We start from the raw sequence: 13,308 nt of genomic DNA on the forward strand, positions 1-13,308 counted from the left end.
CACAGTAGAACATAGGCAGGTAGATGTACAGCAAAAGAGAGTGAGTCACGGGTGAGTGTGTGTGTGCGTGTTTCTCTCACCTGTCGTTTCTGGTCCCTGAAGAACTCGCCAGTGTTCTCTATGACCTGTTCGTCAGTCAGCTGGGAGTAAGGCTGCTCGTTACAGAAGGTTAGGGTCTCCCACAGCGTCACCCCAAACGCCCACACGTCACTGGCTGTGGTGAACTTACCCTGGGAGTGAAGAGGCAGAACAACAGACATTAGGTGATTTGATTTCTATGGCTTAAAAAGGGGCTAGTTCAACTGATAACCAGAATCTTCATTCACTGGACCATTACAGGAAACAGAAACGATTTAACGTTTTATCAGGGATTGTTATAACTAGAGTGCAATGTAGTCAGGTTCATATTGTGAATGGTCTGATAGCCAGTGGCCTCATTCCGTGAAGTAAACTGAGGTATCTACACTATGTATGACCATCAGGGGGGCACCACGTCTCACCAGTTTCCATCCCTCCCTCCCTCCTCACCAGCAGTATGCTCTCCCAGGACATCCATCGTATGGGCAACACGGCCCGGCCCTGGATGCGGTAGTAGTCTCCGCTGTACAGGTTCCTGCTCATGCCAAAGTCAGCGATCTTGATGGTGTAGTTCTTCCCCACCAGACAGTTCCTTGTGGCCAGGTCTCTGTGGACAAAGTTGAGCGAGGAGAGGTACCTCATCCCTGAGGCAATCTGAGTGGCCATGTAGCACAGGTTACTGTAGCTGGAGCAGAGAAGAGAAAGAGAGGAGAGTTGACACCGGCTGGAATGCGGTTTTAACCAATCAGCATTCAGGATTAGAACCCACCCGTTGTATAATATCATCACATAACCTTGTAAATGTGTAAATACAAACCGTAATACAAAACATCTTCTTACATCACATTTCTACATGTTCTCCTCCGTTTGGCACCGCATCAATGTACTGTATCATAAAGCATGATACATTTTTACAGTTTTGGCATGTCAAAGAGTGAAAATGCCATATGGTGTAACTGTCTGAGGTTGAATTTAAACAACAAAAGTATTGTGAATTGGGTGTAATTCATAACAAAAATTGTAATATTTAACTTTGGCACACATTTGAAAAACACTAATATCATATGTTGCAACCAACCTTAAAATGCATTTTTGGCTACAAAAAAGTTTTTTTCTTAAAGGGTCATGATATGACATCAATGCATACTTTGTAGTGGACCCTTCAATTCAGAAGAAAGTTAATCAAATCTGCCACAAATGCTGAAAAATTTAACATCTCTGTCATCTGTCATGACAAGGGATCATTTTAAATGTCATATGATACAACCACTAAAACCCATTAAAATGGTGTATTATTTAAATACCTGTTACTAAAGATTAAAACTGCCTCGTGACAACCTTTTAAAGTAGAGTTAAAAGCAACTGTCTCAATTATGTCTGTTTTCAAGTCACACACCTACCTAGACTGACAATGTCATTTCATTTGCATAGCCAGGTAAACAGAACAGGGGACAAGATAACTTGCAGTGACAGACTTACCGAGAGGCAATTTAGGTGAATTTAGAGTTCACATTATCCATTCCGATAGCTGGGCTTATTAGCTATACCATTATACAGGTTCCTGTGGATACAATAACTAGTCTTTAGTTTACTAGATTATTGTGATAAAGCATATTCACTAGCTATTTTAGCTAGTTTACTCAGCTTATAGGCTTAACAGCTTGTATATTAACTCATGTATCCTAGCTGGTTTGCTAAATACCTTTCTAGCTAGCTAGGGGTGGAAACAGGCCGAAACCCTCAGTTCTCCAATCTCCTCTGTGCTTGTGGCTACAACCAAATGGAAAAATGCACTCCACACTGCAAGATGACATGTGTTAGTCAATAGTGTAGGGTAATCTGCATTAAAATAGATATTTGGAAATAAACTTTGAAAGTCTCAATCATTTCAGATTTGTAGTCACATGAGGTGAACTAAACCCCATTTGATAAAATCGATGTGCGGTATAAATCTGTAGAAATGTCAGAAATCATTTCACCCTAGAACAACATGCACATGCCAAATAAATATTTAGTATGTATGCCTTAAGAGCCGCTTGATTACGTCAATAGCTTTCAAAGCCTGCCCTCTGGAATTAAAGGGGCAATCTGGGTTTGGTACAAAATATTTGATCATTTTGATCTCATGGATGGTCAATCATTGCCTTCATAGCTCCGTCGATGAATTTGAGAGTTGTTCCATCTTTCCATCTGCAGCCCATAGCTGTTGACTAAAGTGCTGGTTTGTTGTTGTTTGAATCCCAGAGTCGCCCTTTAAACCTTGCTCGTAGCATTACAGACCACGCGGTGAAACTTCTACTATGCATTCCCAAATGCTTCCAGTTACAGAAATATTGTTTTTCCCCCACAAACAACAATCTCATTCATACAGGGCACAATTATTTTTGAAAGTGTTTGTGTGTGTTTTTGAAAAGTTTTTATTTGACAGGAACTTCTATATAGACAGTTCCCCAAAATCAGTTTAACCAGTGAGAACCACAATATGGCTGCAAGATAGCACTAATTTCACTTCTCAGTGTGAATGCATCTGAAATAGTCTCTAAATCAGGGTTTGTCAATTAGGTTTGGCTTCAGGCCAAATTTCTTCTGAGCTAATAGTCGGCGGGCCAGGACATAATTAGTATGTAATATTAGCAATTATAATTGGCCAACACTACAAATTGAAAATGTATAACACATCTGATTAGTACATCATTAATTCAGTGACAATAACAATAATTTTGATCTGATTACGCTCATAAAATCACCATGTCTCTATTCAATTATTATTTCTGTCTATTTCTCTGTGCATTGATTGGTGGGGAAAAGCAGGTCTACGTAACCTACTGTAGGCTACACTTCTTTTTCAACATCAACATAGGTTCAGAACAAATAGCTTGAAAGCAAGGGAAAATGTTGCTCTCAAAAAAGTATTTAAAAAAAAAGGTGGATAATCAAATTGGAAGTTTCCGGATAGAATGTACAGAGAGATATGCGTTCATTTGACCATATTTTCCCAATGCCAAGCCAATGTGTCTTAATAGCAATGAAAAGGTTGCTGCAAATAATTCCATCTCAGACGTCATTATGAATCTAAGCATGGAACTTTCAAAGTAGCTTGAAATGTTAACTGCAAGCTACCCACACATGGCTTTTTTGGCTGACATATTCTGTCACTTAAACGGGTTAAATCTGCAGTTACAAGTCAGAGCGAAAACAGTCGTGGACAAGGTGGGAAAAGTTGAGGCTTTTACTAGGAAGCTTGAGTTGTTCGATTTGGACAGAGGGACCAGGCCGCTGCATTGTCACAGAGGTGATGGAAGATTACATCAAGCAGCTGAGGGACAACTTCTCCACCAGATTTGAAGACTACAGCTTGCCCAAGGATATCATTACGTTTGTACTTGATCCTCTCACAGTCCGCCCAGGTGGATAATTATCCTCCCTTGCCAAGAAAACAATACCCTTGCTGGATGAGGCCGCAATTCAAACTGAGCTGATTGAATTCCAGACTTCGAGCCAAATCAGGGATGCGCTTAGGGGTGAGTGCGTTTTGGGTGGCATGCTCAGAGGAATACAGCACAATAAAGAAATTTGCATTTTATGCGCTAACAATGGTTGGATCGACACGCACGCACGCACGCACGCACACACACACACACACACACACACACACAAACCTCCCTCCCCTCACCCTTACCTGACAGTGGGTGCGTTGCTGATGAGCGCTAGCTGTCCCTCAGGTTCATGGCGGGACAGGAACTGGTTGAGGTCTCCATTCTCCATGTACTCTGTGATCATGCAGAGGGGGTCACTGCAGATACACACAGCCAGCAGACGGATGATGTTAGGGTCCTTCAGACGAGACATGATCTTAATCTCCTTCAGGAAGTCGTTCCTGATGATAACATAGGAACACAGACAAGGGCAGAGGTTAGAAGTCAGAGGGGAGACTGTGAGAGCTTTGATTAATATATGGGAATATATCGCACAACACACACATTCAAAAGGTGTACTGGTGCTGGAAGAATCACTCAAAAAACATGTCTATGTGGACAATACATCTGAGAGCAGTATGTGCAGACATTCACTGTATTCTCCTATCAGGAACGTGGCCCCCCTCACCTGGCGTTTTTGTTAGCGTCTGCCCTTAGCATCTTAACAGCCACCAGTACTGGCTGGTTGTCACTGATGTCAAAGGAGAAATCCTCATCCATAAACTCCTGCATGCCCTCTGCCTCACACAGGTGGACCTGTAGGGGGACGAAACATGGAGCCTCTGTTCAACACACTACATCTAATGGTCACTAACGATGGTTCTAAAGAGCCACAAAGGTTGTGAAAGCTTTTTCTCTAGCTTAAATCACCAGATGAATCTATTCGATGACCCTGATCAATGTTCTTTATCTCAGAAGGGCATAAGAAATGTGTTTAATTGACGTAATGTAAATCGTTCACAGAATTGATTTCTGTTTACTATGTGATGTCCAGAGAGCACAAACCTCTCCAAACTGTCCCTCGCCCAGCTTTTCTTTAAAGGTGAGCAGTTTCCTGGGGAACTCTTCCACCGCCACGTCCTTCCCTGACAGCAGGTCCATGGTTAGAGCAGGGACCGCGTACGTGTTGCCCCCAGTTACGCCCTGCAGGTTGACGACGTCTGCCTCGGCATAGTGAGGGACTCCGTCCTGGGCAAATGTTGCCGTGGGAGCCTTGGAGGCTGTCACTGCCACCACTGTGCTGGTCAATGCTGGAACCGGAGAAAAGAGTTGAAGATAAATCAGCAATAGGACATGATAATACACAATAGGGCGACTTCATGCTTACAGAATGCAGACATCCCATCTTTCCAACCTCCGTAACCCAACTCCAGCATATGTATTTTCTGGTCATTTAAACCCTGCCTTTGTGTCTACTTACCGGCCTCCTCCGAGCTTTGGGAGAACTCAGGCAGCTTGCGTATCAGTCGTGAAGGCTCCTGGTAGTCAGGGCCCAGGGGGAAGATACGCTCGTAGGTGGAGCTAGACTCCTGTTCGCTGGGTGCTGATGATGATGATGATGATGAAGGGTTGTTGTGGCTGTAGGCGAATGTCTCGCTCTGTAGTGACAGACTAGCAGTTAGTTCATCGTCCAGCATCCGCCGCGAGGCCTAGAATAAAGGATGCTGGGGTGAAGAGACACATCTGACCAGTCCTGATTGATCAACACATGGTAAATAGTAAGATTTGTATAATATTTTGCATTTCCTGATAGTAACGAATAGTTACAAACTAACTTTCACATTCAGAGACATGGTGCATCAAAACGCTTTGTGAATCAGATAAAATGTGTGTGAACAGGCAGGATCTCTCACCTTCTCCAGCATCTTTTGCCAGACCTGCCTCCAGAGGATGATGACGATGATGGCGATGAGGATGAAGATGATGGCCACCAGGCAGCCAATCAGAATTCTGGTGTTGCTGTCGTCTATTTTGTGGGTGGGGTCATCCCCTGGGGAGGGGATGGGGGAAGACACCATTCGATTGGATGATAGAATTAACCTCTACAGGATTGGTGGGTCCCCTCGGAACGGTTGAGCTAATATAGGTGAATGCGATTAGCATGAGGTTGTAAGTAACAAGAACATTTCCCAGGACATAGACATATCTGATATTGGCAGAATGCTTAAATTCTTCTTAATCCTAACTGCACTGTCCAATTTACAGCAGCTATTACAAGTGAAAGAATACCATGCCATTGTTTGAGGAGAGTGCACAGCTATGAACTTGAAAAGTTATTAATAAACCAATTAGGCACATTTGGGCAGTCTTCATACAACATTTTGAACAGAAATGCAATGATTCATTGGATCAGTCTAAAACGTTGCACGTACACTGCTGCCATCTAGTGGCCAAAATCTAAATTGCACCCGGGCTGGAATAATACATTATGGCCTTTCTCATGCATTTCCAAGACAGTACAAAAAAAATATGCATGGTTTTTTCTTTGTATTACCTTTTACCAGAACTAATGTATTATATTCTCCTACATTAATTTCATATTTCCACTAAATTCAAAGTATTTACTTTTAAATGGTATCAAGAATATGCATATCCTTGTTTCAGGTAGTGAGCTATAGGCAGTTAGATTTGGGTATGTAATTTTAGACGAAAATTGAAAAAAAAGGGTCCGATCTTAAAGCGGGAAGTGGGTTTTGGCCACAGCCATTGCTCACGGGTGGGAGTGTGTGGTAAAAGAGGTAAAAACTGATAAAGCGTGTGTGTAATGCATGTGTAGTGGGAACTGACCTGGTTGAGTGCTGGTGGGGGGGCCACTGCCAGTCTTGGGTGGAGCCAGGGTAGTATTGTACATGGCTGTGTCTGGAAGAGAACAGACAGACGTAAATCATAACAAAGCACTGATAATATTTTACAGATTAATATTCAAACCAAACAAGGTGTGTTTTCTCTACAGCACATGATTTGGAGGTGATCTCTTGTGTGTGTGTAAACATTTACCTGACTGGAAGGTGATTTCGCTAAACATCATCCAGGCGTCAGCGAAGTAGAAATGGCACTTCATAGCACTGGCCATGTGATTGGCCAGAGAGACAGTGATGAATCGGGCGCTGGGATTGACGTCATCCACCACAGGGCTGAAGGAAAGGGGCGTGGCCTCCCAGTCAGCCTCGGAACGGAAGTAACACACAACCTGGCGGAATGCCTTGATATGCTGCATGAACATGTTGTTACAGTGCACCTAGAGACAGAGAGAGATGGGTGAGCAAGAGGGGAATACGTTGTGGAGACTGAAATCTGTGATTGGAAAAAGGGTCAAAAAGCTGAAAGATTTAGAACTGTAATGCCTGTAATTTGGGAATTTAAAAAATACCAACTCCCTTTATGCACACTGTAAACAGCTGGGAGATAACATCCCCTGACACCAGCACCCACCCACCCACACCTTCATGGTGGTGAAGTTGCGTGTGCGGTCGAACTCGAACATGATCTCCACGTATCCGTTGGGGAAGCTCTCGTTGGTCCAACCTACGTAGTCGTAGCCAGGCCACACATTGTAGACGTGGCTGTGGGTGAAGTCATCTAATCCACACATCCCATCAGTCAGCTGGCCCAGGCCCTCCGTCATACTGGATATGGAGAAGATAGAGAGAAGAACAGATAAAGATATAGCTCAGAGTTATGTTTTTTTGGGGGGAACCAGAGAGTCTCTGTGTTGACAACCTTGCTTGACACAGAATAATTGCTATTTTCATGTTTAATTACCAAGTATTTATTTTACAATGCACAATATTCATTTTGTGAAAGGGAAGCTCGTTTCTGTTTGTTCAACTTCCCTCCACGACCACTAGGTGGTAGCATCATCTTTTCCACATTCAACATCTCCTCTTGGCAGTGCTATCAAAACCTGAGCCATTTTCTCTTCTCAGACAACATTCACAGACTCAAACTCAGAGAGAGAGAGAGAGAAAGAGAAGCAGAGAGAGAAATAGAGATAGAAGTCTGTCTATAGCAGAGAAACTGAGGGCAGCGTCATGGAGGAAACTATTCAGTACACATTGACTCAAACACCAACACAGAAAGGCAGCAAGGATACCCATATAGTCATTTATGTTCTCAAAAAGTCATGTTTTAGTCCAAAGACACTGACTCAAACTCTCGCACACGTTTATGCACCAGAAGTCATGTGTGGGTGTAATTGTCTCTGTGTGTGTTCGTAACAGTCCAGCGCATCACTGTGCAGAGAAGCATTCTTGTGTGTGTGTATGTATGTGTGTGTATGCGTGACAAAACCACAGTGACCCATGCCTTTGCGCTGTCTACATCCTGCCGTAACTACAGCAACCAGGCAATAACAGGGCCAGCGTGGAACCACAACTCCGAGATTGGTGGTGAAGGAAGGACAAAAGGAGGAGAGGAAGAACTGAGGATGAGGTTGGATAAACCGAGAGAGGAGGGATACTTTAAGACAGGCAGAATGAAAAGGAGAAAGAATAAGGACAAGGAAGAAAAAGAGAAAGGAGGAAGAGCAAGATGATGAGGGAGGATGAAAGTAGGAGCGATGCACACCCACCTGTGGATGACGGCTCCGTCGTACACCGAGTCGTTGAAGTGGACAGGCTGGCCCTCTAGACTCATCTGTTCTCCTGCTGGAGCGTTGTAGGACACCAAACCGTCTGGCAGAGAGAGGGACTCTGTATTAGCCTACTGAGCTGAATCCTAAACACTGTTTGCCGAACTCTGTGTAAAGGATGTCACACTGTTTCTTAGCGTGTACAACTTCCTCCTGATTCCACTCACACTGAAGCTCGATCCCAGGACCTCTGCCTTGCTAGCACACGTGACCAACCTCCTGAAGCGTCTTACCAGTCAGTGCCATGTGAAAGGCTAGCAATTCGGCGGCGCAAGTGGCGACACTTCAGGCTGAGGAGTAAGTTTCACACATCCCCATGTGCTACATATGTCTACCTATGGTTCACAATAGGAAGCTCCTCCACATCTCCCTTTCTCCTCCCCCTGTCTTACCGAGCCATTCACAGCCGTAGAGCTCCACCCTCATGCAGACGTTCATAGAGTGGTCTGAGACGGGCATGAACCTCACGAAGCGGGCGATGATCGGAGGCTCCAGGTCCTTCAGCATGATGTCATATGCATTCCTGTTCCCCTCAATGACCTATAGCCATGTCACCCACAGATAATAATCAATCAATCAATTAGCCTAAATAATAAGCAATAACTCACCCTTTCCAGTTACCTTAACCACCTAGATCGTCCTCACAAATCACCAGTAGTACCATTATCAATCAATATTTTATGATCAACATTTTTATATTCCTGTCCCTGTCAAACAATAATCAACTTCATCAATAATAAAACTGATTGATTACCTGGTTGCCTTGCCTGTTCCTCCAGGAGATCCAGCGGCTGCCGTCACGGCTGTATTTGATCTTGTACATCTGGGCAAACTCGTTGCCGATGCCCCCTGCGTGGCGGCCCTGGGTGCCCACCAGGGTGATGAAGTGGAGGGAGCGCAGGTCTACCTGGAGGAACTCCTTCAGGCTGTCTGGTTCCACCGTTCTCTCTGGACACCACGCGCCATCACCCTCCTCAAAGTCCAACCTGAGAGAGGGAGGAGAGGAGAGGGGAAGTAGAGGGAGAGAGGAGAGAGGAAGATAACACATAGGAAAAATGAGTGTGAAAATGAGCGAAAGGGAGGCAGGAGAACACAGAAAGAGAGGGAAAGGGTGGAGGGAAAGGAGAGCTGAGTGGAAAGTGAGTGTGGTGGCTGGATGTCAGTTCATACAGCCTATTAAACAAACACCTTTGTCGTAAATTAATGTGAAAGTGTTCATTTAGGGCTGAGCTGGCAAGGGAGGGGGGAAGCTAGGTCAGAATAAAAATAACATAGATTACGTTCCTTACACTGAGTGCAGGCCACCCACACTCTCCAACACGCACACATATGCACACACACATTCACTCCCTCTCTCTCGGTTTCTTTGTCTCTTGCTCTTTCTAGGCTTATCCACAATAAGCTGAGAGCGGGAATTGATGTGCAGTTTATTGAAAACACACACACGGACACACACTATTGAAAACCTTTGTGTGTGAGTGCATACGAGTGTACATGAGAGTTCATGTGTGTAGTTCTGGGGGCGCATGTATGTGTCCAGTCTACTAAATTGAAGTTGAGATGTATGTATGTATACACTGAGTGTACAAACCATTAGGAACACATGCTCTTTGACATAGACTGATCAGGTGAATCCAGGTGAAAGCTTTTGATCCCTTATTGATGTCACTTACTAAATCCACTTCAATCAGTGTAGATGAAGGGGAGGAGACTGTTTAAAGAACACATTTTAAGCCTTGAGACAAATGAGACACAGATTGTGTGTATGTGTCATTCAATGGGTGAATGGACAAGACAAAAGATTGAAGAGCCTTTGAACGAGGTATGGTAGTAGGTGCCAGGCGCACCGGTTTGTGTCAAGAACTGCAACGCAGCAGTTTTTCACGCTCAACAGTTTCCCATGTGTGTCAAGAATGGTTCACCACCCTAAGGACATCCAGCCAACTTGACACAACTGTGGGAAGCATTGAAGTCAACATGGTCCAGCATCCCTGTGGAACACTTGACACCTTGTGGAGTCCACGCCCTGACGAATTGAGGCTGTTCTGAGGGCAAAAGGGGGTGCAACTCAATATTATGTTTTGTACACTCAGTGTGTGTGTGTGTGTGTGTGTGTGTGTGTGTGTGTGTGTGTGTGTGTGTGTATACAGTACCTGCCGTATCTAGCAGCAGTCGACTCAGACCACTGACTGGAGGCTGAGATGTCTTCATCCTGAATCTGCCCTCCTGACATCCCCAGAGGGTACCGACACACACCTACAACACAAGACAGCTTTTAGTACACACACATGCAAACACAGAGTCACGCACACACCCACGCACACACCCAAACATGCGCTCAAGTATGAACAGCCCGTTATTGAAACAATGTAAAGCATAGACATTAGCTCAAGGAGCTACCACAGGCAAAGTTACTCGTCACGCGAGCACAGTTCACGGGACCACCTGCACTACACCAAGTTGTGTGGTGGTAACTCTTACTGAGGTCTCAGACATAAACACACAGTCTGTATTGACCTGGATTATGTGTCTAATCTCCTCCACCTGGTGCCATGGTTTTAAACACTATATACTGGGTTTTAAACATAACTCCCCCAGCCCAGCCAGACCAACCACAGTGGTGTTGTCTATAAACCATAGACCTTCAGACATTAATCATTATTATGAATTATTATAAACCACAGACATACACCCTCCTACTCCCTTCCTCTAAAATCAAATCTCGAGTCATCACAATCTGAAATTGAGAGAGTGGTGGGCGTTTAGTCAGGGTCAGGGTGGGCACAAAAACACATCCCCTCTCCCCAGCACTAAGAGTGTGGTTACTTTATTGAAATAAAGAGCAGGGATCCATTCAACCTCTCTGCCAGTGCAAACACAAGGGGTAGTGAGTGTGTGTGTTTTAGAGAATACCCTCTTGCTCCTGTGTGGTCTTTCCCCTGTAGCAGAGTGGAGACGATCAAAGTTAACTGTGGACGTTTGAACATTTCATCCTGTTTCACTGTGATCCGCTGGGCAAGCGGGTAACTACGTGTGAAATGGAAGAGATGGTATCTTTTAAACTTTTACAAGCCTGAAATAGAATTTCTTTACTTTGTTGCTGTTTCTGGAAGTAAAAATAGAAGGTGATTTTCCATCAATATTAGGGTTAGGGCTGGGAGTTTATGGATTATTTATTGAGATTAATAATAATCACTGGCCATCGCATTGCTTCAACGGTCTTCTCTTCTCAGTAGAAAACTGATGCTAACCATTACAGGTTTTCTCAGTTGCTGAAACACTAAAACCCATTGGCTGAACAAAGTCCTCAGTTGCCTGAACTCATTTAGCTAATTATGCAGTCTGTTGTCAATACCTTAAACCATTTCACATGGTAAAACACCATTTGCAGATCTCACTTCGACTTTTCAGCAAAACTCTGAACACATTCTCATTCTCCAAAACACATTCTGCACTCTAATGCACATGTCATCCATACTGGTAAACACAAGTGGCAACAATCAAATACAAATAGAGAACACATGTCATTGTTTGAACACAACTACTCAAAATTGATTTAACCCGTTTCAAATGCTGCGACACAACCAATATACGCCAGTTCAGAGAGCAAACAGGTTGTTGAAGGTGGGAAAGAGAAAGTCTGAGAATGGATAGAAGAAACAATGTGAGAAGACGAGTGAGTATGTGAGGTGGGCGACGAGGAGGAAGAGGAGGAGGAGGGCAAGAAAGAGGAAGAGGAGGACGAAGAGGAAGAGGAAGACAAAGAGTGGAAATATCTGATGAAATTCCACCAACAGTTGTAGACCATGTTCTTGTCCATGGACTAACAATGAGGGAAGCAGGACTTAGAGTGCAACCCAATTTGAGCCGATTTCTGTGTCCACCATAGTAAGGACATTCAGAGAAGAGAACAGGTACAGTTTACTACTGTATTTTTGTAATTGCAAATTTACTGTACTACACTATATGCAGCTGTTTCTATAGACATTTGTAAAGTGAATCATTGTGTGTATTGTACTGCATGAATATGTTTTGTGACTGCACAACTACTTTTTGTAGAATTGCAAGGCTGCCACATGCAGGTGGAAGGACAGCTATATTCACTCGGGAGCAAGAGGCCGTTATAGTTGGCATGGTCCTTCAAGATAATGCAATACGACTCAGAGAAATCCAGGAACGAGTGATACAAGACAACACACACTTCCAGGGAATTGACAGTGTGAGCATTTCCACAATTGACAGTGTCCTCCATCGTAACAGGATGCGAATGAAGCAAGTATACAGAGTACCCTTTGAGCGCAACTCACCTAGGGTGAAAGAACTGCGAGCTCAGTATGTGCAAGTAAGTGTACATTCAGAAACATTTACTGTAATCCAGATTGTCTACAGTACTAACACATACTATGTGAATGACATTACTCTTCAGTACATACAATGTATGTGAATTAGAAGCCTAATTGTACTCTACAGTATAGCACTGTCTCTGTACGACTTACAAAATCCTACATACAATATATTGTATTTCTACACAGACAATATTTGACTTGGAATCCTTGGACAGACCCCATGTGTTCATCTTTGTCTATGAAGCAGGCTTCAATCTAACAAAGAGGAGAAGGAGAGGCCGAAGCATGATTGGACAGTGGGCCATTGTTGAAGTCCCTGGTCAACGAGGTGGCAATGTCACAATCTATGCTGCTATCAGCAACCATGGTGTTCTACCTCACCATGTTACACTCGGGCCATATAACACCCAGCACCTTCTAAGATTTATTGCCAATCTAAGAGATATTTTATTTGAGCAGCAGGTTCAAGAGCAGCAGGATCAAGAGCTAAATGAGAATCCCATTCCCACCTATATGATAGTGTGGGACAATGTCAGTTTCCACCGAGCTGCTCAGGTAAGGGAATGGTTTAACATCAATAGGCAGTTTATGAACTTGTACCTCCCTCCATACTCGCCTTTCCTGAATCCGATTGAGGAGTTTTTCTCCTCTTGGAGATGGAAAGTGTATGATAGACAACCCTACACCAGAGTAAATCTTCTGCAAGCCATGGATTTAGCCTGTGGTGATATAGGTGAGGAATCATGTCAGACACACAAGAGGCTTCTTCCCCCGTTGC

At 43.9% G+C, this 13,308-nt stretch overlaps 1 protein-coding gene across 3 annotated transcripts in view; it reads right to left on the reverse strand.

The window, feature by feature from the left end:
- The window catches only part of LOC115145156 (discoidin domain-containing receptor 2-like), a 61,062-nt gene that overhangs the window by 3,774 nt on the left and 43,980 nt on the right, over positions 1-13,308 (reverse strand). The window contains exons 3-16 of one of the 3 annotated variants that reach the window (XM_029686480.2): positions 10,338-10,440; positions 8,939-9,170; positions 8,577-8,724; positions 8,125-8,227; positions 6,997-7,180; positions 6,552-6,792; positions 6,342-6,413; positions 5,408-5,520; positions 4,975-5,203; positions 4,560-4,804; positions 4,183-4,310; positions 3,758-3,955; positions 529-763; positions 81-230 (exon numbers count right to left, since the gene is read on the reverse strand). In XM_029686480.2, the coding sequence (XP_029542340.1) occupies positions 81-230; positions 529-763; positions 3,758-3,955; positions 4,183-4,310; positions 4,560-4,804; positions 4,975-5,203; positions 5,408-5,520; positions 6,342-6,413; positions 6,552-6,792; positions 6,997-7,180; positions 8,125-8,227; positions 8,577-8,724; positions 8,939-9,170; positions 10,338-10,440 (2,381 nt within the window). Of the gene's footprint in view, positions 1-80; positions 231-528; positions 764-3,757; positions 3,956-4,182; positions 4,311-4,559; positions 4,805-4,974; positions 5,204-5,407; positions 5,545-6,341; positions 6,414-6,551; positions 6,793-6,996; positions 7,181-8,124; positions 8,228-8,576; positions 8,725-8,938; positions 9,171-10,337; positions 10,441-13,308 lie in introns of all 3 variants that reach the window. The other 2 variants (XM_029686481.2, XM_029686479.2) reach the window with 2 other exon arrangements.

The sequence above is a fragment of the Oncorhynchus nerka genome, linkage group LG17 (assembly GCF_034236695.1).
Source record: "Oncorhynchus nerka isolate Pitt River linkage group LG17, Oner_Uvic_2.0, whole genome shotgun sequence".
NCBI lineage: Eukaryota > Metazoa > Chordata > Actinopteri > Salmoniformes > Salmonidae > Oncorhynchus > Oncorhynchus nerka.